The 21,494-nt window shown below is 47.9% G+C and overlaps 1 protein-coding gene across 2 annotated transcripts in view; it reads right to left on the bottom strand.

Moving 5' to 3' along the window:
* The window catches only part of LOC128403857 (hepatocyte nuclear factor 6-like), a 63,304-nt gene that overhangs the window by 11,956 nt on the left and 29,854 nt on the right, over positions 1–21,494 (bottom strand). The window contains exons 1-3 of one of the 2 annotated variants that reach the window (XM_053368965.1): positions 17,179–17,214; positions 16,610–16,656; positions 13,981–15,108 (exon numbers count right to left, since the gene is read on the bottom strand). In XM_053368965.1, coding sequence (XP_053224940.1) covers positions 13,981–14,923 — 943 coding nt within the window. In that variant the 5' untranslated portion in view covers positions 14,924–15,108; positions 16,610–16,656; positions 17,179–17,214. Of the gene's footprint in view, positions 1–13,980; positions 15,109–16,609; positions 16,657–17,178; positions 17,215–21,494 lie in introns of those variants that run through there. The other variant, XM_053368964.1, reaches the window with a different exon arrangement.

Genomic DNA, 21,494 nt, shown 5'->3' with positions numbered 1-21,494 from the left:
AAAGTTCAGTTCTCCATTTCTGCAACTTTTTGCAGATTTCTTTAAAAAGGTCCTTACGAAAATTCAGCGGTGTTTTCATTTCTCCTAACGAGCCTGTTTTTGTATGCCATTTTTGCCAAATACGGATGCTTTTGCAAGCGATTTCCCCCCAGGCTGATGCATTTTTCTGCATGCTCTTTTCACAAATATATATGCGTTTTTAAACACTCTTTCCTCCACAACGTATGCGTTCTCCTAGACATCATTTGGTTGCAGAACCACATTGCAAAATTCAGAGAGGTGTGACCATCAAAGGATCGCTATGTTTCAATACACACCTCAGTGTGATTTAGGGAGATTTGCTTTAAAATCTGAACCAAATTTCTCCTGCATCCATTAACTCCAAGTCTCATTTGCCCTGGGTGGAAATTAGAGTCCAGCAACTTCAGGAGAGGCACTGTTCTGTTTGTGCATCCCAACAACAATTGGGTCAAACTGGAGGTGGGAAAATCCAGAAATTTAATCTCTCTCTCTCTTCTCCCCCCTTCTTCCAAACAAAAACATGCACATTTTGGGCACAGGGTTAAAACCAAGAAGGGGCAATTTTGGGCCAATCAAAACGGGGGGAAAAATCAATGTTTTGCTTTGCAGAACAAAACACCCTGGGGAACGGAACAGAGGGGATTCTGGGGGAGCACACCGCTTGCTAGCTTGTGACTGTGTCTGTCGCAGAAAATAAAATCAATGACTTCCCCTTATATGAAGTCCCTCAGTAGGTCGAGGGCAGGGGGGGCAGTATAGAACGGTTTGCTTTCCCCTACCGCCCCACCCCAAACAGCTGCTCGATTCTGCGTGGAGGGGGAACAGGAGGTTGCCCAGACTTTTTAACCGAGCTTTTTGCACACACACAAACACCCTGGACAATGGGAAATGCTTCTGCGGCCACCATGATATTAATAGCCAATCGGTGTGCAGTTTGGCTCTCGACAACATGGCCGACCCATCAGGAAAACGTCCCCGAATCTTGACATTCACGCTTGCTTGCGCTAATCTGTTCAAGCGCTCCATCATGTCACAGCAGGCCTGGCCCAACTGAACTGGATTTGCAGAATCCAAATGGTCCAACCCCCCCCCCCAATTGTTCATTAGGATGGGGCCCGATCCAACACTGACTGCCACTCCATTTAAAATACATCCCCGCTGCCCCCTCTAATAATCTATCGACGACATCCTGAGAACTTGGCGCGGTTAAATGGATTGATTAAAGCTTAAAGAGAGCTGTGCTTGTGCCTGTTTACTCAGGAGTAAGCCCCAACTGGGTTTATTGGAGTTTAATTCTAAGGAAGCGTGCCCAGAACCGTTCTCAGCTGGTTTTTGTGAAAAGGCAGGCCAAGTGTTAAGAGCACACCTGCTTTTAATTTCGGGGCAATGATTTTGAGGCCGGTGGTGTCGCTACAAAGGGGGACGTCTTAAAAATCGTTAAAGGGAGCCTTTCTCTTCTAAAAAAGCAATGGGTGGCTGCTTCTTTTTTTATTAAAAAAAAGCAAATTGTACTTTTAAGATGCCTCCTTCGCTAAAACTCTCTGCTTTTAACAAAGGAAGTGTTAAGCTGTGTGTGTGTTTTGTTTTTAGAGAGCCATGGGGGAGCTGTGATTAAAAATAAAATAGAAATACGTCAGCCACCAATCCTGAGGTTTGGGGGAGAATGCACAGGTTTTAAACTTTCTTTTAAAACTGAGTCAGTCTCGTGGTTAAAAGGAGGACAATGAATGGACTAAAATTTAAGTAAATTCATTGACCATTCGTAAAATAAAAATAGTTAAAATTGTGTTTTTTGCTTGCACTATGTGTGTGTGCATGCTTAAAATCACTTTTCTACACAAATGTTCTCATTGCTTCCTTTGACACTTGTGCTCCCATTACAAACTCCCATTTGTAAAATTAAAAAGAGTGTTCTTTTACCTCTTTATACAACTGGCATTATCATCCAGTCAGTCCTAAAGAATAGTCTTGGCCTGAGGTGGGAACGGACAAATCGGTAATTTTTAATTTTTCTTACTCGTTTCAGTTTCCTGCATTTCCACATCAGTTTGCAATAAACAAATGGGAAAAAAAACCTGCTAAAAATTTGTCAAGTGCTTTAGTGCAGATTTATCCCAATTTCCCCTTCCTTTTTGCAAGCAAATAATTCTCTATGTTCCCCTAATATATGGCATCTTACGGCACACGCACAACTCTATTTTGGGACAGGAGGACTGCCTTGCAAAATTCAGAGAAGTGCAAATTTCAAAGCATCGATGTGTTTTGGTTTGTGTGTTGTTTTTGGGAAGCGCAAGCCAATTTCTCCCTCCCCACCATCCCTGCCTGAGAGTAAGACCTAGTGGTCGGACTCGCTTGTAAGTCGCACCTTGCGCAGCATAGAGGCAGTGCTGGTGGTTTTTAAAGGAGGGGTAAATGATCTCTTCCCCAAATCAATGGGAGGCTCCGGGACGGGATCGTTCCTCACGCAGCTTTGCTGCTGATTCTCCCTCCCTCCCAGGAAAGCCCACTTCCAAACGCTGCCTTGGCACTTCCTGCTGCTTCGGGGAAGAGACACAACGCGTCCGCTGGCTCGCCTGGGCCCCCTTGGACATCCCAGCGCGTGACCGTCCTTCTGATGGATCCATCACCCCGTGACAGCTTCATTAGCTCCTAACAAGCCAGCGGTCGCTCTCTGCCGGCGCAGGTGACGAGGCCCCTTGCTCTGCCAGGGAAATGGCACTCGCGCAGGGGGAAACGGAGCGTGGTGGAGACACCCAGGGTGCCAGGGAGGGTCACCGAAGGATGCCGTCGAGAGAGGGGGCGGGAAACGGCGGCCTGGTGTTTAAAAACCTGGCTGCTGAAAGGAGATGCGCCAGCATCGAGTAGGAATGAAAAGCTGCTGTGTTGGTTGTCTTTCAAAAGTCTAAATGCACCCAGTGTTTGGAAAGAGACAGGCTGGCTGGAAGCGTGGTTGCAGCAGTTAGAGGGTCAGCTTGGATCTGGGGAGACCAGAGTTCAAATTTTCATTTGGCCTTGGGTGACCTTGAGCCGGTCACTCTCATACGAGCAGAAGAAGAGCCCAGCTTGCTGGATCAGACCAGTGGGCCATCCTGTTCTCACAGCGGCCGACCAGGTACAAGCAGGATCGGAGCCCAAGAACAGCTCTCTACTCTCTTGTGGCTTCCAGAAACTGGTCCTCAGGAGCATTGCTCCCTCTGACTTTATAAATCCATCCAATCCTTTTTCAAAAGCCATCTAGGTCAGGGGCCGTCCTGTGGCAGTGAGTTCCATAGTCCAGGAGTCCTTTCTAATAGGCACTCTGCCTCAGCCTTAACCTTCCAGGGTTGTCACGAGGATAAATTAAGCACCCCCAGGACAGAAATGCCAAAAATATGCTGGATAAATTGGGTGTTGGTGAGGAATAGAGCTGGACCGTGTGTTCTGGTTTACCAGGGACATTTGCTGTCCCCATTTTGCCTCTTAAGATTCGGAGGATTTTTTTTAATGAATGAGGCTTGTCAATCAGGTTTCAGCCTCACCTCTGGGTCCTTTTTGAAGCTGGTTTTCTTGGTTAGGGGGATGGATGCGAATGAATGGGTGCGAATGAGCACTAGGGTGACACACAGAAATTGTGAGGCCTTGTCACTGCACACCCAGCGGCAGAAAGGTATGCTTTTGTGCTATCAGTTTTAACAGACTTTTGGGCCTCTGTGTGTGTGTGATATCAAAAGCACAAACTCTTCCAGCTTTGAAATCTGCCCACATTAGGCATTGTACATCAAATGTGCAAAGTTAATTCCTAATCTGCGCTGGGAAGACGAGAGAGAGACTTTAAGCAGTGATCTAAAGTGAGGAGGGTTATTTATTTCTTATTTCCCATCTTATTCCCCCCCCCCCAATCTATGCAAAGGTAGAGTCTGTGCTGTGATTGGGCACCAGTGGTAAGGACCTGCACTCTGCACATGCTCTGAAAAGCCATCTCCTGTCTAAATCATATATGGCAGTCTCCAGGACTATGTCACCGTGTGGCCATTAGAAACCTGGCCTTTTTGAAGTGCTAACCAGCCTTTGCGATTCAGGATTAAGCTATGGATAAACACCAGCCGTTCAATTTTCTAATATGCTTTCAAACGAGCAGTTGGAGTTTACAAGAGGCTGGTGGTTAAGGGCATGTGGTGTGAGCCAAACACTGTTCATACTTTGGTTGAACCAGAAACCGCAGTCTGTGCCTGGGAATAACATTGCTATCTCTAACAGGATAATATAGGAACCTTGTCTGGTTATTTTCAGCATCCGTATTGGAGGGAATTCAATATGTCTAGCCGAGCAAAGTTATATGATAGCCAAATATTTGAGAGTCTGTTACATAGACCATGTGAGCTTTTAACAAAATGGCACCAGTAATTGGAAATATCCCCTTCCCACTTAAATCAGACAGGTACCTGCGGTGCTGACCATTTTGTAACCCCCTGAAAATGTTTTTGATTTATAGAATCGTAGAATCTTAGAGCTGGAGGGGACACCAAGGACAGACGCAGATTTAGGGGCGCACAACCTGTTCGGTCGCACTGGGCGCAGAGCCTCAGGGGCACTGCAGGGGGCGCCACAACTGTGATTTAGAATGGAGTGTGAGAGGCAGGGGCTGAATTTTGCAGTTCAGTTTGAGAAGCAAGGTCTGCCACTGTCAGGGGGTCATCTAGTTCAGCCTTCTGCCGTGCAGAAATGACAGCGAAAGACAGTGTTGGCAAAACTATAACCTGTCAGCAAGTTTAATTCTATCTGTTTATGCACACCATCAAAGCCAAACTTCTCTGACTTAAAACTGGGGTTTATTTGAGAGTAGCCAGTGGTCTTCTTGGTGCTGTTGGGCAACCTTTTGGAGTTCTACTAGTTATTGTTTGGAATTCTTGCTGAGTTTCATCGCGTTTGTTTTTTCCCTGATGCATTTAGTTGTTTTGAATTTTTGCTTTAAAATATTATTTATTTCTTTTGCATTTTTAGCTGCCCAGGGTTGTGGTTTTGGCAAGATAACACAGGATATTCGTTTAAAAATCAACAACCACAGCTATATAAGCAGGATAATTCTGTTCTGTCACCAATGTCTGCTAGAATATCCGATCACTGCGAATATGTAAACTTTCCACAGATTAAACTGATTTTATTTTATGGTATGTATTTGTGTGTGTGTGTGTGTGTGTGTGTGTGTGTGCTATACACATACTTCATGCACCTCAGAAAAGCTTATGTCAATAATAAACAGGAAGCCGCTAAAGACTATAAAAAAACCTTTCTAATAAGAACAATTTTTGTAAAGCTCTCAGCCTGGCACTTGCCACAGACTCTCTTTGCTCTGGCTCCTGAAATTTCACACAAGAACTGTCCCCGAGTCTCTAGCTTATCTTTACGGCAGTGCGGTGCAGTGGTCAGAGTATCAGAACCGGGAGAATTCAGATTCTAATCTCACACTCAGCACAGGGCCAACCAGCATCTCTCATCCTAATGGGGTTTCTAGAGACTTTTATTTTTTTTTAACATTCAGTGATTTTCTTCATATTTATGATTTTATTCGTTTTACGATGTTTCTGTAATGGTTTTATTGTACGCTGCCATGCTTGCCTTTTTTTATGAGTTGGTGGCTTATAAGTAGCCTTATAAATAAGTAAGGAGATGATGGAACAAAACCGCCCACTGCTGTTTCAGAAGGTGAGACCCAGCGGAGAACGATTTCAGCTCGGCATTACGAAGGGTAGAATTTGGGACCCAGAGGGCTGGACAGAGAGGGGTCCGCTTCCTGGAAGAATGATTTAAACAAACATGAGAAGAACTTATTGAAGCTACGAGCTGTTTGACATGGACAGTGTGGGTCTCTCCTTCACGGAGAATTTCCTGTCTTGGCAGGGGGATGAAGAAGAAGTAGAGTTTGGATTTGATAACCCGCTTTATCACTACCCAAAGGAGTCTCAAAGCGGCTAACATTTTCCTTTCCCTTCCTCCCCCACAACAAACACTCTGTGAGGTGAGTGGGGCTGAGAGACTTCAGAGAAGTGTGACTGGCCCAAAGTCACCCAGCAGCTGCATGTGGAGGAACGGGGAAGCGAACCTGGTTCACCAGATTACGAGTCCACCACTCTTAACCACTACACCATGCTGGCTGAACACCTACCAAACTCACACCTTACGAAACAATTCGCCAACACAACTACCCTTTGACATTTGCACTTCTCTGAATTTTGCGGGTAAGCGAGACATTCTACCCTCTCCCAATTTCCAACAGTTCAGAAGCACCGCTGCCTCTGACAGAGCACAGCCATTGTGACCAATAGCCGCCATAGTAGTCCGTATTGTTAAAGCTCTGGTTTTCCCAGTCGTGATGTATGGAAGTGAGAGCTGGACCATCAAGAAGGCCGATCGCCGAAGAATTGACGCGTTTGAATTATTGTGCTGGAGGAGACTCTTGAGAGTCCCATGGACTGCAAGAAGATCAAACCTCTCCATTCTGAAGGAAACCAGCCCTGAGTGCTGACTGGAAGGACAGATCATGAAGCTGAGGCTCCAAGACTTTGGCCACCTCATGAGAAGAGAAGACTCCCTGGAAAAGACCCTGATGTTGGGAAAGATGGAGGGCGCAAGGAGAAGGGGACGACAGAGGACGAGATGGTTGGACGCGTTCTCGAAGCTACCAGCATGAGTTTGAGCAAACTGCGGGAGGCAGTGGAAGACAGGAGGGCCTGGCGTGCTCTGGTCCAGGGGGTCACAAAGAGGTGGACACGACTAAACAACAACAACAACATCATCATAAGAAAAGCCTGCTGGATCAGGGCAATGGGAGCCCATCTATTCCAGAATCCTGTTGTTCTAGTGCTCTAAACAACAACAGCCACCACTAGCCCTACTCTCCTTCGTGAATTTGTCTCCTCCTCTTTTAAAGGCATCCAAATTGGGGACCATTGCTGCCTCTTGTGGGGGAGAGATCCACAGTTCAACTGTGTGATGTACGAAGAGGCCTTTCCTCTTATCTGTCCTCAATCTGCCAACGTTCAGGATCGGTTAAAGGCGAGCTAAGTGATCTTGGAAAGGAAAGGAAAGGACGCCTTTTTAATTTCCCATCAAGGCAATGCTTGGCCATTATATATCATTTGTGATGGTCAGCAGAGTGAAGCCTGGGTTTATGGTCATCTTTTGACAGGGCATGCCGCCACGCGGGAAATATTATTAGAATAACAGTGTCTCAGCATATCTAAGTATAGAGACATTGATTCCTTTGGTCTACCCTTTCCACAGGGGGGTGGGGATGTCTCTCCTCCCTCTCCTCGGACATGAGCTCATCTGGCGCGCTGGGCAGACCCAGTTCTGGTTCTGGATTTGCAGGAAAAGAGCACTGAATACCCAAGGTCAAACCCCACCTGGAATACTGTGTCCCGTTCTGAGCACCACAATTTTTTAAAAAAGGACGGCCTGGAATGGGTGCAGAGAGAGAGACCAAGAGGATTACAGGCCTGGAAACCAAGCCTGATGAGGAACGGTTGAAGGAGCTGGGTTTGTTTAGCCTAGAAAAGGGGAGACTGAGAGGTGATTTGATAGCCATCTCCAGATATCTAAAGAGCTGTCGCATGGACGATGGAGAAAGCTTGCTTTCTCCTGCTCAAGAGGTGAGGACCTGAAATGGTGTACAGTCATACCTCGGTTACAGCACCTTCAGGTTGCGTTTTTTCGGGTTGCAGACCACTGAAACCCGGGAGTACTGGAATGTGTTATTTTTGGGTTTCAGTGGTCGTGCATGCGCAGAAGTGCTAAATTGTGCTTTGCGCATGCGCAGAAGCGCCAAATCGCAACCCATGAGTGTGCAGATGCGGGTTGCGAACGCTGCAGGTTGCGAACGTGCATCCCGCACGGATCACGTTCGCAACCCGAGCATCCACTGTATTTAAATTACAAGAAATGAAATTTTGACTAAACTCTCTGATGGTAAGAGCTGTTTGGCTGTGGAACCGACTCCCTGGGAAGATGGTGGACTCTCCTTCGCTGGAGGTTTTTGAGCAGAGGTCTGTTGGCCATCCGCCAGGGATTCTTTAGCTGTGTTTTGGCATTGTGGGGGGCTGGACTAGATGAGCTTTGGGGGTCCCTTCCCACCATAGGATTCTATTACAAGGAATGTGAAAGGGGCAACAGCTCTGCTGTGTGTCTTTCGGTGGTAGCACGGGAGTGCCTGCGTGTTGCGCCAGGACTTTGGGGACCCGAGTTCAAATCCCCACTCGCCTTTTGCTACATGTGACCTTGGGGGCAGCCACTATCTCTTGGCCTAGCCTACCTCACAGGGTCATCGTGTGAGGATAACACAGCGAGGGGTGTGGTGGGATAAGGAACCAAGCCAGAAGGCAACTGTGAAATATCAGGTTCAAGTCCCCATCCAATGGTGGTCTGCGTTGTTACAGGTCAGCAAATGCCTCTTTGGCATTCATTAACCCCTGCTACAATTAGAGGGGGTGTCCATTTGAGCAAGTGGGGCGCTGCCCCACCAACCTCAGTCAGCCCCCACCTGGCTATCTTCCTGCTCACCTTTGTCTCTGTGTTGCCCCTTGGAGAACTCAGCACCTAAGAGGAGGGTGGCAAAAACTAGGGTGAGCTGATTCCACCTAGCCATTGGCTCTGGCGCCCCCTACTGCCTGGCTCCTTGCTTTCTGCCCTACCAGTCCCAAGGGGCACCCTTGCCTGCTACATTTCTACAGGTACAGGAAACTCCCAATTCATGCGCATTTGAGTCACGTGCAACTGGGTTCATGCGCATCGCTGCAAACCTGGAAGTGGCACTTAAAGAGGCAGAAACGCCCATGCCCCCCCGAATGCAAAAATGGTGTGAAAACAGCGTCTAGCAATCCCAAGAGCCTTTGCAAGTGCAATCCCAGGAGCCTTTGCACCGACCTTTGAGGCCTATGGAGAGTTGGAGTTTGAGAAAGGAGGTTTGGAGGGAGTCTGGAAAGTGCTGCCGGGTTTTTTAAAAGGTTTCCCAAGAGTTTCCAGAGGTTTAGAGAGCTTCTGCAGTTTTTTCAATAGTGCTCCCAATATACGCGATTTCACTCAAATGTGCGGTGCCTGGGAATGTAACCCCCACATAAATGGGGAGTAGCCTGTACTTGTAAAAATGCTTTTGCCTTGCTTTTTGAACTACAAAGGAGGACCCAAGCCTGTCTCAAGAACCTAGCAAGAACCCTCCTGAATGAAACAGAAGCCCCATCAAGTCCATCATCTTTCTTCCCAGCACAGGCCAATCAGATGCTTGCAGTAAGCTTACAAGTGGGCCATGAAGGCAACAGCCTCTCCTCCATGGGGGGGGAGGATAGAGGTTATTTGAGTGTAGACTGCGCCTGCACATGGCCGTTCAACTGAGTTGAGGACAGACCTGCAGTCATGATTAATTTATTTTTTAATCCCAATTAAAGCCAGTGAAACTTGTGGCCATCATCCTGTTTTCTGGCGCCAAATCCCTCAAGCTCACTCTTAGTTGCATGAAGAAGGATGCTATCTTTTTGTCTGCCCCGAAACCTACCAACCATCAGTTTCATGACCCAGAGCTCTAGAATTCTCTGCCCTGTATTCTGCCTTTTCTACACTACATACAGTTTTAAAATTTCTATCCTGCCTGCGCTTCATCACCGGTTTTTTGTCTCAGCTAAAAAGCCCCCCACACTTTAGCTTTCCCCTTTAAAGAACAGGCACAGGGGAGAGAAATCTGATTCCATCTGCATTGTAGGCAATCCTACCTAATTCATATTTTCCAAACCCAGATGCGAATTGAAACACAGCCATCCTTCAAAATTCGCACTTTTCTGAATTTTGCAGTGCAAAAGTAACGGGTGTGCAAATGCATCTGCTTGTGTTTCTGGTGACGTTAATGTTCAACATTAACTTTCAAATTTTAAATTGGGCAAGTGCGGCTTGCAGGGGATTCCACAATCAACACAATCAGCATTGCAAGGGGTTGAGCTAGAGGACCGCAGGGGAAGCCCCTTCCAGCCCTACAATTTAACACCTTGTGCATCCAACTGTTTACTCAGTAGAAATTACACCACCCCACACATCCTGGGTAGTTTTTAATGCTTTACTTTCAATCCTGGGCAAGTCTACTCAAAGGTAAGCTCCCCCCCCCACCACTGCCGCTTATGCTACCCAGGCCTTATTCCCAGCCAAGATGTGTGAGCAGGATCACAGCCTTATGGCAAAACCTTAACCTTGTCTTCTTAGAAGTGAGTCCTACTGAATTCAATGGGGATTACTCCCAGGTAAGTAGGGTTAGGATCGCTACCCAAGCCCTGCAACTGAATTGTAAAACGAAATCTCCTTTTAACACCTTTCTCCAATTTTCTTTCTTTGTTACATATATGTATATATAAAAACAACATCCTACTAAACCCAACAACACCCATATTTTAGATACGCTGGGGGGGGGATATTATTCTAAATAGATTATCCATCTCAGTTTGCCCTTGAATCATGAGAGCTAGAGGCACGAAAGAAGAACAGAGCAGTGTGTGTTTAGTGGCAAGGAAAATTTTTGGAGGGGGCAATTCGACGCTTGCAGTAGCATCCAGTAGAGGCCGTGGGGAAATATTCGAGGGAGGCTTGGAACAATACAAGGAAAGCAGAAATATAACCACAAAGAATCTGTGGACAGATTTCCCTATTTATTGGGCAATCTTACTCCAACCCCCCAACCCCAGCAAACCACTCGTACAGATATTGGATCCGACTCTATTGCAAAAAGCCTAATCAATAGCCGAGATTCATATTACCCAACAATAATGGATCCGAGAGGGTGATTATTCATTCAGCGCTCCGATATTCAGGACTTAACAGTTTTCAAGAAGTCGCCATAATGGTGACCTTTTGGCTCTTTCCTCCCTCACACCCCTCTCTTCGTTTTATATATATATATATGAAAAATAACTGTGAGGGTTTACTTCCACACTCAGCCATCTCCACCCGCCTCTCTGTGAATGACAGTTTGCAAGGGATGGGGAGGAATGGCGCTGAGCTGGCGCCCAGCACCCAAACACCCACACGGAGGCATTTTGCAGGCCCCAACGAAGCCCAGTGTTGTGGTCAGCCTCGAAAGAACTGGCTGAGGAGGGAGCGCAGGGTTCGATCTCCTCGCCACCGTGGTGGACTTCCTTTTGGGTTTGCCCATGGCGGTGTGCAGATCCTTGCCTGCGGCTGGGGAATGGTGCTCAGAGTCCCACTGTCCTCCCTGGCCATTGGCCATGCTTGCTGGGGCAGATGGCTGTTGTAGTTCAGTAACATCTGGAAGGCCAGAGGTTCCCCCACATCTGATCTGGAGCCTGGGGATATCCCAGGGGCCTGGTGAACCTGGTGGCTTGAACATTCAGGCTGGCGCCGAAAGACTCTGGCTTCATCTTTTCACCCTGGCAACCCATCCCAGCCTGTGGCCTGGAAGGCTGGGTGCAGGATTTCCGAATGCCCCCAGTAACCTAGGCTGGGATGCCGACCTCCTTCCAAGCCCAGTCCTGTCTCTCAGTGTCAGGACATCAGGAGAGACCTGCTGGATCCGGCCAATGAGGGCCCCTTTGGTCCAGCATCCTCTTCCCTCAATGGCCCCTGATAACATACAAATCTAGCTAGACTGCCTCTGGAGCTGGAGGTTCCATAAGGACGTCAGGAGAGCCTGGCTGTGATTTCCATTTAGTAGCAATCACTACCCTCTCTCAGGACATGCCAACAAAGGAGGAGTGGATTTGTAAATTAAGTGAGTCTATAGAATTGGCAAAATTAACTTCAATCATAAGATATCCATCAAATCAAAAGTTAAGAATGGAGTGGAAGTATTTTGAAGATTATATGTCAAAATATTGTTCTAAAAACGATATGTTCATAGGCTTAGAGTAAAAAATGTAAGCAATAACAAAACAAAGAAAGAAAGAAGGAAAAATAAGAATTTAACAAAAATAATTTATTATAGAATGCAAGGGAAAAAGGTAGAAAGAAATTTAAAGAAGTCAAATTGCTGTGGAGGGAAGTAGAGGGTGGGAGGTGGGTTTTATAATTAAGTCTATAATTATGCAGCTGTTGTAATTTAGATGTTATATTTTATGTGAGGGAGTCATTGGGAATTTTGGTTATGATGTATAAACGTTAAGTTTCAATAAAGATCTTTGAAAAGAAATCAAAAAATCAGGAGAGCCTGTGCTGCTGGATGAGGCCCAAGGGGTCCCATCTAGCCCAGCACCCTGATGTTCCAACTGGAAGCCCAAAAGCACAACCTGAGTGCTTGCAATTCGCAGCAATGGGTCTTCTCCAGGGGGGGCTTTCAAATTCCAGCGGTGCCCTGTGCAACACCAAAATTCGGTGCGCGATCCTGCCTCTCAACTTCCATTCAAAGTCATTATCGCGGTGCCCTCTTGGATCAGCACCTAGTGAGGGCGGACCAGTCACACTCCCCAAAATCTGCCTCCATCGCTGGAGGGAACACACAGCTGCTGTGGCTGGTAGCCACAGACAGCCCAATCCTCCTTCTTGAATTTGTCTAATCCTCATTCAAATGTGATGGCCATAGCTGCCTCCTGTGGGGGTGAGTTCCACAGTTTAATTGTGTTCTGTGTGAGGAAGAAGTCCGTCCTTTCGTCCCCAAGCCCAAGGTGTTCCTCCTTCGATGAGACCCTTGGCAGGTCTGTTGTCTCAGCAGCCAAGCCTAGAGAGTTTAGCTCAACTCCCAAGCAAGGGCCTGCCTAGAGCAGCTGGGGGCGACCCATCCCATTTCGCCATCTGAAGCAAGATGGGAATGTGTCGTCTCCTGCCTGCCCCCCGACTGCCCCCACCGCACCCCACAGCTTCCAGCGCACACTGGAACGCAACCCCGTCTCCAAATTCAACGAGGGAAGGGCACTGAGCAAGGCTATGGCCATGTCTTCTCCACCAATGGGGTGAAACTCAGTGAGGCGGTGGTTTCTGCTGCCGGCAGAAGCGGACGCTGCTTCACCCCGCCTAATGGGTAGTCTGGCTCTGATAGCAATGGTTCCCAAAGTGTGTGGTGCCACTGGGGGAATGGGGGGGGGTGGGATTCCCTAGTGGGGAGCTAAGGCGCAAGGGGGCGGCAGCGGGTGCAGGAGAGGCCAACGCCCAACAGATTTTGGAAAGCCGATAGCGCTGGATCCAGTTCATTCCTTCTGCTCACTTAATTAAACCAAATAGTTTTGGTTGGGTTTTGAATAAATGTGCAATTAATTGTTCCTCTTTTTGGACTCCCTCGGGAGATGCTGGACGTTCCTTCCTTGGAGGTTTTTCAGCAGAGGCAGGTTGGCTATCTGTCATGGATGCTTTTGCTGAGATTCCTGCATTCCAGGGGGTTGGACTAGATGACCCTCAGGGTCCCTCAGGGGTGCCAACTTGAATAAAAAATGGGGGGGCAGGGTAAGCCCCAACCCACATAACCGACCACAAGATTATGAACGAGACACCATTTGAATGGCAATGTGCATCAACTTGGAGGGGGGGCTGGCTCCCTCAAATCTTTTATTGGGGGGGCGAGCGGAAGGGACTTTGGACCCCTAGGAATGGGCTCCTATGCTCCCAACTCTACAATTCAGTGAGTCAATGAATTTTATTGGGCTACCATCTTCCTTTGTGGGTCATGCAAACCGCTGTTCTGAATCAGGCTTTTATTGGGGTAGCAAACACGGGGTGAGTTTGTGGAACCGAGGGGGCAGCATAGCCATCAACCTTTCCCTTTTCTTGTGAGGAATCCTATTCAGAATAAAGGAATTTCCCTTAAAAAAAGGGAAACGTTGACAGCTATGGGGGGCAGTGGCCCCGAAAAGGTTGTGAAGCCTTGATAAATATAGAGTTGCCACGTCTGCCGAGGGCCTTGAGGGGGGGCGGCAACAGCCCCTCCACGCTTCCTTGTATTGTTCCAGCCTTGCTTGCTTCCCTTGCTTGCATCTGGGGGAGGGTGGGGGTCAAAAATTATCTTACCTTCTAACCTTAAAGCTGCCATCCTCTGGAACTCTGGCTCCTGCAGCCACCTCCACATCCTCTTGAAGGTCTCCCTCCCGGACTTGAGCTTGCTCCAGGGCTTGGGGTTCCTCAGGAGGTCCGAGAGGGTGCCCTGCGACCGGCAGAGGACCCTCTCGGCGAAGATGGCTTGGGGGATGCTGTAGCGCTTGAGCTCCGCGATGATCCTCTGAGCCACCTCCTTGGTGTTGATCTCCTCCAGCTGGCTGGAGAGGACGGTGGTCTGGGTGGCGATGGGCGGGTTGGGCCGGGCGTTCATCTCCGCCCGGGGGTGTCCGTAGGGGGTTTGGCCCATGGCGCTGGGAGAGGCCATGGTGGAGTTCTGCGAGGGGGACATCTCCCGGGAGAAGTGCTGCTCCATCCTGCCAAACATGGCGGCCGAGTGGGCCTCGAAGCCGTTGCCCAACACCATCTTCTCGTTGCCCAGGGGGGCGGAGGAGTGGCCTGCATAGTTGTGCATGGGGCCCAGCTGCGGGCTGGGCAGGGAGGACAGGCTCTGCCCCATGCCGATGTCCTTGGGATAGGGGCTGTAGAAGTTCCCCCCGGCGCCCAGGCCCCGGTCCTCCCGCATGAGGGTGAAGCTGCCGATGACGTTCCCCATGGGGAGGCACTGGTGGTGGTGGTGGTGATGGTGGAACTTCTCATGCAGGGGCTGCAAGGGCGTCAGGGTGGTGTAGCTGTTCCCCGCCCCAGCGGAGGGCGACTCCCCGCCAAAGCCCAGCCCCGGGTGCAAGGTGGTGGCCAGGGCGTGCTCCGCCCGGTGGTACTCGCTGCCCTCCAGGACGGAGGCCACCAGCGATGGCCTCTGCAGGGCTGAGTGCAGGGCCCGGCTGTCGCTGTGCATCAGCTCCTGCTCCTGGATGGACATGTCCCCGCCGTTCTCCAAGCTCAGCTGGACGTTCATGGTGCAAGACCCCTGGCCCTAGGCCATCATCTTCCCATCCGTTGGGCGAACCGGGTCTGAAATCTCCAGCTCACCGGGGCTCTAGGAAGATGGGAACTGCGGGCTCTGGAAGGTGGTGGTTGGTTGGTTGGTTGGTTGGTTGGTTGAAGAAGACCAAGGTGGTGTTTCTTACCGTCCTTGAGAACCTTCAGTGGGACAGAAGAGCATCAAAACATACAAAAGAGCCTGGGCTCCTGGATCAGGCTCAAAGGCTCACCTAGCTCAGCTCTAGACTAGGTGGGCCTTTGAGGAATCTAGATAGACTGGCTCTGGACTTGGAGGTTCCATAAGAGCATAAGGAAAGCCCTGTTGAATGAAGCTGCAAGGTCCAGCTCCCAGTTAGTTCAGTAGCCAAAAGCCCCAAAGAATCTAGCTCAGGCATAGGCAACCTCAACCCACCAGATGTTTTGAGACTGCAACTCCCATGATCCCTAGTGGTCAGGGATGATGGGAATTGTAGTTCCCAAACATCTGGTGGGCCGAGGTTGCCTATGCATGATGTAGCTAGACTGCCTCTGGACCTGGAGGTTCCATAAGAACACTGGAAGAGCCTGCCTGCTGGATCGGGGCCAAAGCAAAGCCCATCTCGCCCAGTCTATCAGTGGGCAAATGCCCCATAGGACCTAGGAACGTGGATAGACTGCTTTTAGATCTGGGGGTTCCTTTGGGATATTGGTAGAGTCCTGTGGTTGGTTCATCTGCTCCAGCATCGCGGTCTCCCTGGGGTGGGCAGAAGCCCACAAGCAAGACCCAAGGACAGCAGCAACACTACCAGCAACGGGCATTGAGAGGCACCCTGAGACAGGTGAACTGCTGGTCTGATTCATCCCAGGGCAGTCTACCCTGCGGGAGCCTTCCCGGGTCAAGTCGAAGGAAGCCCACTGAGTCCCTCATCCCATCCTCTCCTTGGTCAACCAGGTTCCTCAATGGGGAGCCCACCTGGAAGGACCTGAGGCCACAGCATCTCTCCCCACCTGTGACCCCCAACACTGGCATTCAGGGGCATCCTTCCTCCAACAGGAGGACACAGCCATTGGGGCGAGTGGGAGCCATGGATAGCTGCCTCCTCTACGAGTTTGCCTGGTCCTCTTGGAAAGCCATGCAAGCCAGTGGCTGCCACCACTACAGGATTTGTGGGCACGAATTCTGCAATTTCGCTATGTGCTGGGAAGTGGCTATGGGGCACACAGGAGAACGCAGCCGATTTTTAAAGAAGAAAATGCATTCATCAAGGATGCCAAATTAAGGATGCACCGGTCAAACTTCAAAGCTCATTTGTTCCTCCCTTTTTGCACTCTCGAAACAGGTAGATCCTCATCAGAAATTGGGGTGGGTGGGGGAGATACTGTTCAGGGGTGTTCACGGCTTCCAAATGCAGAGGACCCCACAAGCTCCTTGCCCCACAAGTAAAGTGGTCTTGGCACTCCCCACTTCCTGCACACAAAGCGAGAGACACCTGCCCACTCTGCCCCGTCCAGTTCAAGGCAGATTTGGAGATCAAGAGGCAGATTACGGATCGGAGCAAAGAAATCACACACCCGTCTTCTCCATCCCTCTGCAGAAGTCCGAATGGCCCTCCCCTCCTAATTTTTATAATTAATAAAAGCAATTAATTAAAAACAGGGGGTCATAATTTATGTGCCTTACCTAGCGTCGAGCGCTGTGTTTTCTGAGCATTTTGGAAGCACGCAGGGCTGTAAGAAGGGGGGTGGGGGGGAAGCAGAGCAAGAGTGAAAGAGAAGAAGAAAAAGAGAAATCATTTTCAAACCTGAGCGTTTTTCAAAGAAAGAAAAAGCATCTTGACCAATTCTGCTTCTTCAAAGGCATTTCCTCCCCCCCCCCCAGAGCTGCTTGCTTGCCTCCCCCCTCCCTCTCCTTCTCCACCTTTTGCTGGTGCTTAAAAAATAAAATAAAAATAAAAGAGGGGGGAAAGGCACTTCCTGAACGCAAAGAGATTCGAACTCCCTCTTTTGGTCAGAAATTAAAAACCCATCTGCATTTCACACTCCTCTTAGTCCCCCCCCCCTCTTTTTCTTTTCTTTTTTTAAAGTCCCACTCTCTTCAGATCTGTCAAACTGACTGGCTGCAGGAATTGCTGAGGAAGTCCAGGAAAATCCCTCATCAGATGCGTGGAAATCTGTTTTTTTGTTTGTTTCTTAAGGCCGGTGTCCATTTAATTTTCAGTTTGTTTTAGAATCGGTCCAGCTTCAACTAACCTCTTCCTTTGTCTCCTTCTCTCTCTCTCTCTCTCTGCCTTCCTCCAGAGAGCTCTGCCCTGCTTGCTGCTTTTCAGCCCAAAGCCACTGGTATCGATTCCACAACCCAAACCCTCTGCTTCCCTGCTCTCCCCACGTCACCAGCCTAAAAAACTGACAGATCGCAATCAGGAGCCAACCTGATTTAACCCAGTCAGCCCTGGACCCAGAAAGGAAAAGAGAGAGAGAAAGAAAAAGAGAAAAAGAGAGAGAGATTGAAAACTGAGGCTGCTGTGGAAGGGAAAGGGGGAGGAAAGAGATGTTTGCTGGTGCTCATCAGTGCCACTGTTGACACTGCCGTTTTGCGGGCGGCTTAGGGTCAAGATGCTCTGCCATTTAAAAGGAAAAGCATTGCATCCCGACAGATTTGCATGATGTGCGGAGAGAGATATCAGGTGCCTGTCTTGGTCTGAGTTTGGCGCCTGGCCATTTCGACGAGGTGAACTTTGGGAAGGGCCCGTCTCCAGGGACTCGGCTCCCTCCCCTGGCCTGGTGACTTTTAAAACTAGCACCCAGGGTTCACCATCTAAAACCAGGACTCAGAAACCCAGGAAGAGGCCTGCCCAGATCAATGCAAAGGCCCAGTTTCCTGTTGCCAATGGTGGACAGCTGGATAATTATTGGTAAGGCCACCAGAAAACAAACCACCGCCCCATTGTCTGCTTGCTTCTGGGATCTCATCGTTGGAGGTAGACTGCCCCTGCGTCTAGATGTTCCACCTCTGTGCATTTGTGTTCATCCCCATATTTAACCCTGTCACCATCGTCTCATATTGCAGCAATGAACTCTACACAGCAGGTGTGGATTTGTTGACAGATCTATTTTCCTGTCTGTCTGTCTGTCTGTCCTGAATTGACTGCTTGCCAATTTCTGCGAGAGCAAAAAAAATACCTCTCTTTAACATCTCCTTTATGTTGCATTTGGGGCGTCTTTGGGAACAATCAGTAAACAAAATAAAAACGAGGTTTTCCTTAAATATATCCCTCCTCTGGATATTATACAGAGCTTCACTTTCTCGGCTATACTAAGCTACGTAGGAATTCAGATCACTGTTATTATAAATCAGCATTGGCTGAGTGCTCTTGATCTCCCCTTTCACAAGCGCACAGAAGAATTTATTCAATTTTTTTCCTCCCTGTGGCAAAATCTTTCCATAGTCCTTTTCCACCCATGAAACAAACAAAACACAGGCCTTCTTCCTATCTGTTTATGCGGATATTGGTCATGAGGAAAGAGTGAGCAGCTGGATGGAAGCATGTCCAAACCAAGTGACTTTCTGTAGTCGAATGACAGGAACACAAAATGCAGAAGGCATTCTGAACACCGGGCAGTGTGTGTGTGTGTGTGTGTGTGTGTGTGTGTGTGTGTTTTAAGATGCTGGGTATTATGGGATCAATTATAGAATTTATTGACTGTATTCATACAGCCCACCCGATAACGTATATACTGTAGATAGCTTATAGATAATAGATATTATAGGGGTAGGGGTTTTTTGTTAGATTTGTAATATATCTATATCCATATCTATATATCTATATAAATATATCAGTGTGATTTCTAATAGGATAACAGAATAGAAATACATCAGAATTGAAGAAAGAAAATGCAGATTAATGTGTCCAGACAAGCTCATATGTTGATATTCATGCTTAGTGATATTCTCCGAAGATAGAGAGAAATTCGGCAGTGAGGTTTGCTTGTATTAAGAAACTTACAGCAGGTTATGACCAAAAGCCAGTGGTCCCCAGTCGACTCATTGAAATTCATGTGCACGCCTGATTTACATCCATTAATTCTGGTGGGTCTACTCTGTGTAGGACTAAGTGGGAGGCAGAGTATTTATTGGTCTTAAATTCCATGATGGCCTTGGTGGTTTTAATGCACAAGGAAGGAATATTACTAATTAGAAAGGGCTGATTGACTCTCTTTTCATAGAGGGCTCAAACTGCAACAAAATGTGGGGCACAGGGGATTAAAATCCTCCGCCTAAGATCTGGGAAATCCTGGCTGTGGATAACATCTCACGTCAGTTAAAGGCTACAGCTAATCCCAAATTTACAGATGACTTTTATAAGCATGGTTCCCAAGCGCATTTTGTTAATAGCCACATTTTAAAACTGGGTACACATGTGATTTCCATTTTTTAAAAATGAATGAATGTACGCATATATGCAACTTGCTCTCCATCCAAATCTGTCATCAAAGAGAACAGTAGCTCTATTAATCTGTGCATCCTATATTTAAAAATGGACTGATAATATCGATGCAGTCGGTGCAATATTCAAAGCGTCCTAGGGGTTACTCGATATTTTTCCACCTTCCTGTTTCTTTATGCGGATTTAATTGCGGGTTAGCACATATTAAGGTGCCGTTTAAAGAAATGAACAGTTGTGCAATGGACGCACGGGGCTATTCTCCTAGGGCAGGATTCTGCTCCTCCTAGGCGAGTCACTAGACCTAGCCGAATAATAGGTGGGCCTGCATCTGTTTACAAAAAAAGCCCCCAACCCTGCTGTTTCCTCAGCAACAATCAAGCCTGCAGGCCTTTCTCCAGTGCTAGGAAGTCAGACCCCTAGGCTGGGTGTGGGCAGTGGGGAGGAAAAACCTTTTTTAAAATGGTACTATTTTTGAAACATCTGTGCTACGTTCTCCACAAAGCAGGTAGGCTTAGGGAGTTAACCTTCTGTTCATTCTGCAATTGTGATTTTTTTTAAATATAAAAAAGGAGATTAAAAACCCAGGCTTTTAAAAAATATATAATAAGCCATAAAGTAGCAGTGAACAAGACCACATCCCCACATTTTGGAAGCCTGGGTTGGGCGGATTACCAAACAGGAAGACGTGCCCAGCGCACTCTTAGAAACATGCAAAGCTGTGGCTCATCTTGGTGGCTTTTAAATGTACACACCCTCCTCTATCAATATATATATATATCTCAAAGCCTCTGCCCTCCAAAAACATCCTCGGGGTGATTTAGAAGACACACACACCAGAGGAGCAGCAACACTTTCAAGAGCCGAACCCAACAGGCCGGATCCTGAACCAATGGATTCAAATTACAAGAGATTCCGACTAAACATTAGGAAGAACTTTCGGGCAGTAAGAGCTGTTTGCCAGCGGAAAAGATTCCCACGAGAAGTGCTGGACTCTCCTTCCATGGAGGTCTTTAAACAGAGGTTGGACAGCCATCTGTCAGGGATGCTCGAGCTGAGATTCCTACACTGAAGCGGGTTGGGCTAGATGACCCCTGGGGTTCCCTTCCAATTCTACGATTCCGTGAACAGATCCACTAGAGCCATCCTCTAGTCTAGTGGGAAGCTCCTGCTTAAAGCAGAAGATGTCCTCTGCTCAAACAGCTAAAATTTGAGACCAGCTTTCTTTTAATAATAATAATAATAATAATAATAATAATAATAATAATAAACAACTCCATTTAAAAAACCTCTACCTTTCCATGGGAGGGAGCAGTATGCAAGCTTTCTGATGACACAGGACTCTAGATTGGTAGGATCAGAAGCGTCTGCTCAAAAGGCTTTTTTAATCTCAGGGCTGAAATATGTGGGTTAGGCATAGCTTTCAACGTTCCCCTTTTTTTTAAGGGAAATTCCCTTATTCCGAATAGGATTCCTTGCAAGAAAAGGGGAAAGTTGACAGCTGTGGGGTTAGGGGGTGTGCCCACCGCAGGAATCGCTCTTCATTCAAAAGGGGTTTGCACAAACAATGTCTTAACATCACTCAAAACGCCTTGCAATTTTTGTATGGCTCATTTGTTCTTCCAGGATCAATGGCATGGTGTCTGCAACTAAAAAAAATACCGTATTTTTTGCTCCATAAGACTCATTTTTTCCCTCCTAAAAAGAAAGGGGAAATGTCTGTGCATCTTATGGAGCGAATCCAGGCTGCGCAGCTATCCCAGAAGCCAGAACAGCAAGAGGGATCGCTGCTTTCACTGCGCAGCGACCCCTCTTGTTGTTCTGGCTTCTGAGATTCAAAATATTTTTTTTCTTGTTTTCCTGAGATTCAAAATATTTTTTTTCTTGTTTTCCTCCTCCAAAAACTAGGTGCGTCTTATGGTCTGGTGCGTCTTATAGAGCGAAAAATACAGTAATCAAAGCCCCAGGAGAGCTGTGGCTCCCAAACTATTTCACCTATGTCATGGCCTAGATTTGAGAACGCCTTTGCTGGACCAGAACAAAGGTCCATCTGGTTCGGTCAGGTGCTTCTGAAACGGCAGCAAGTCCAGGCCACAAAAGTTTCAGTCTTCCTCTCTGTTGCTT

This window comes from Podarcis raffonei, chromosome 16 (assembly GCF_027172205.1).
Source record: "Podarcis raffonei isolate rPodRaf1 chromosome 16, rPodRaf1.pri, whole genome shotgun sequence".
In the NCBI taxonomy this organism is placed as follows: Eukaryota; Metazoa; Chordata; class Lepidosauria; order Squamata; family Lacertidae; genus Podarcis; species Podarcis raffonei.
Note: the sequence above shows the minus strand (reverse complement) of the source record. Positions and strands in the feature narration are given on the sequence as shown.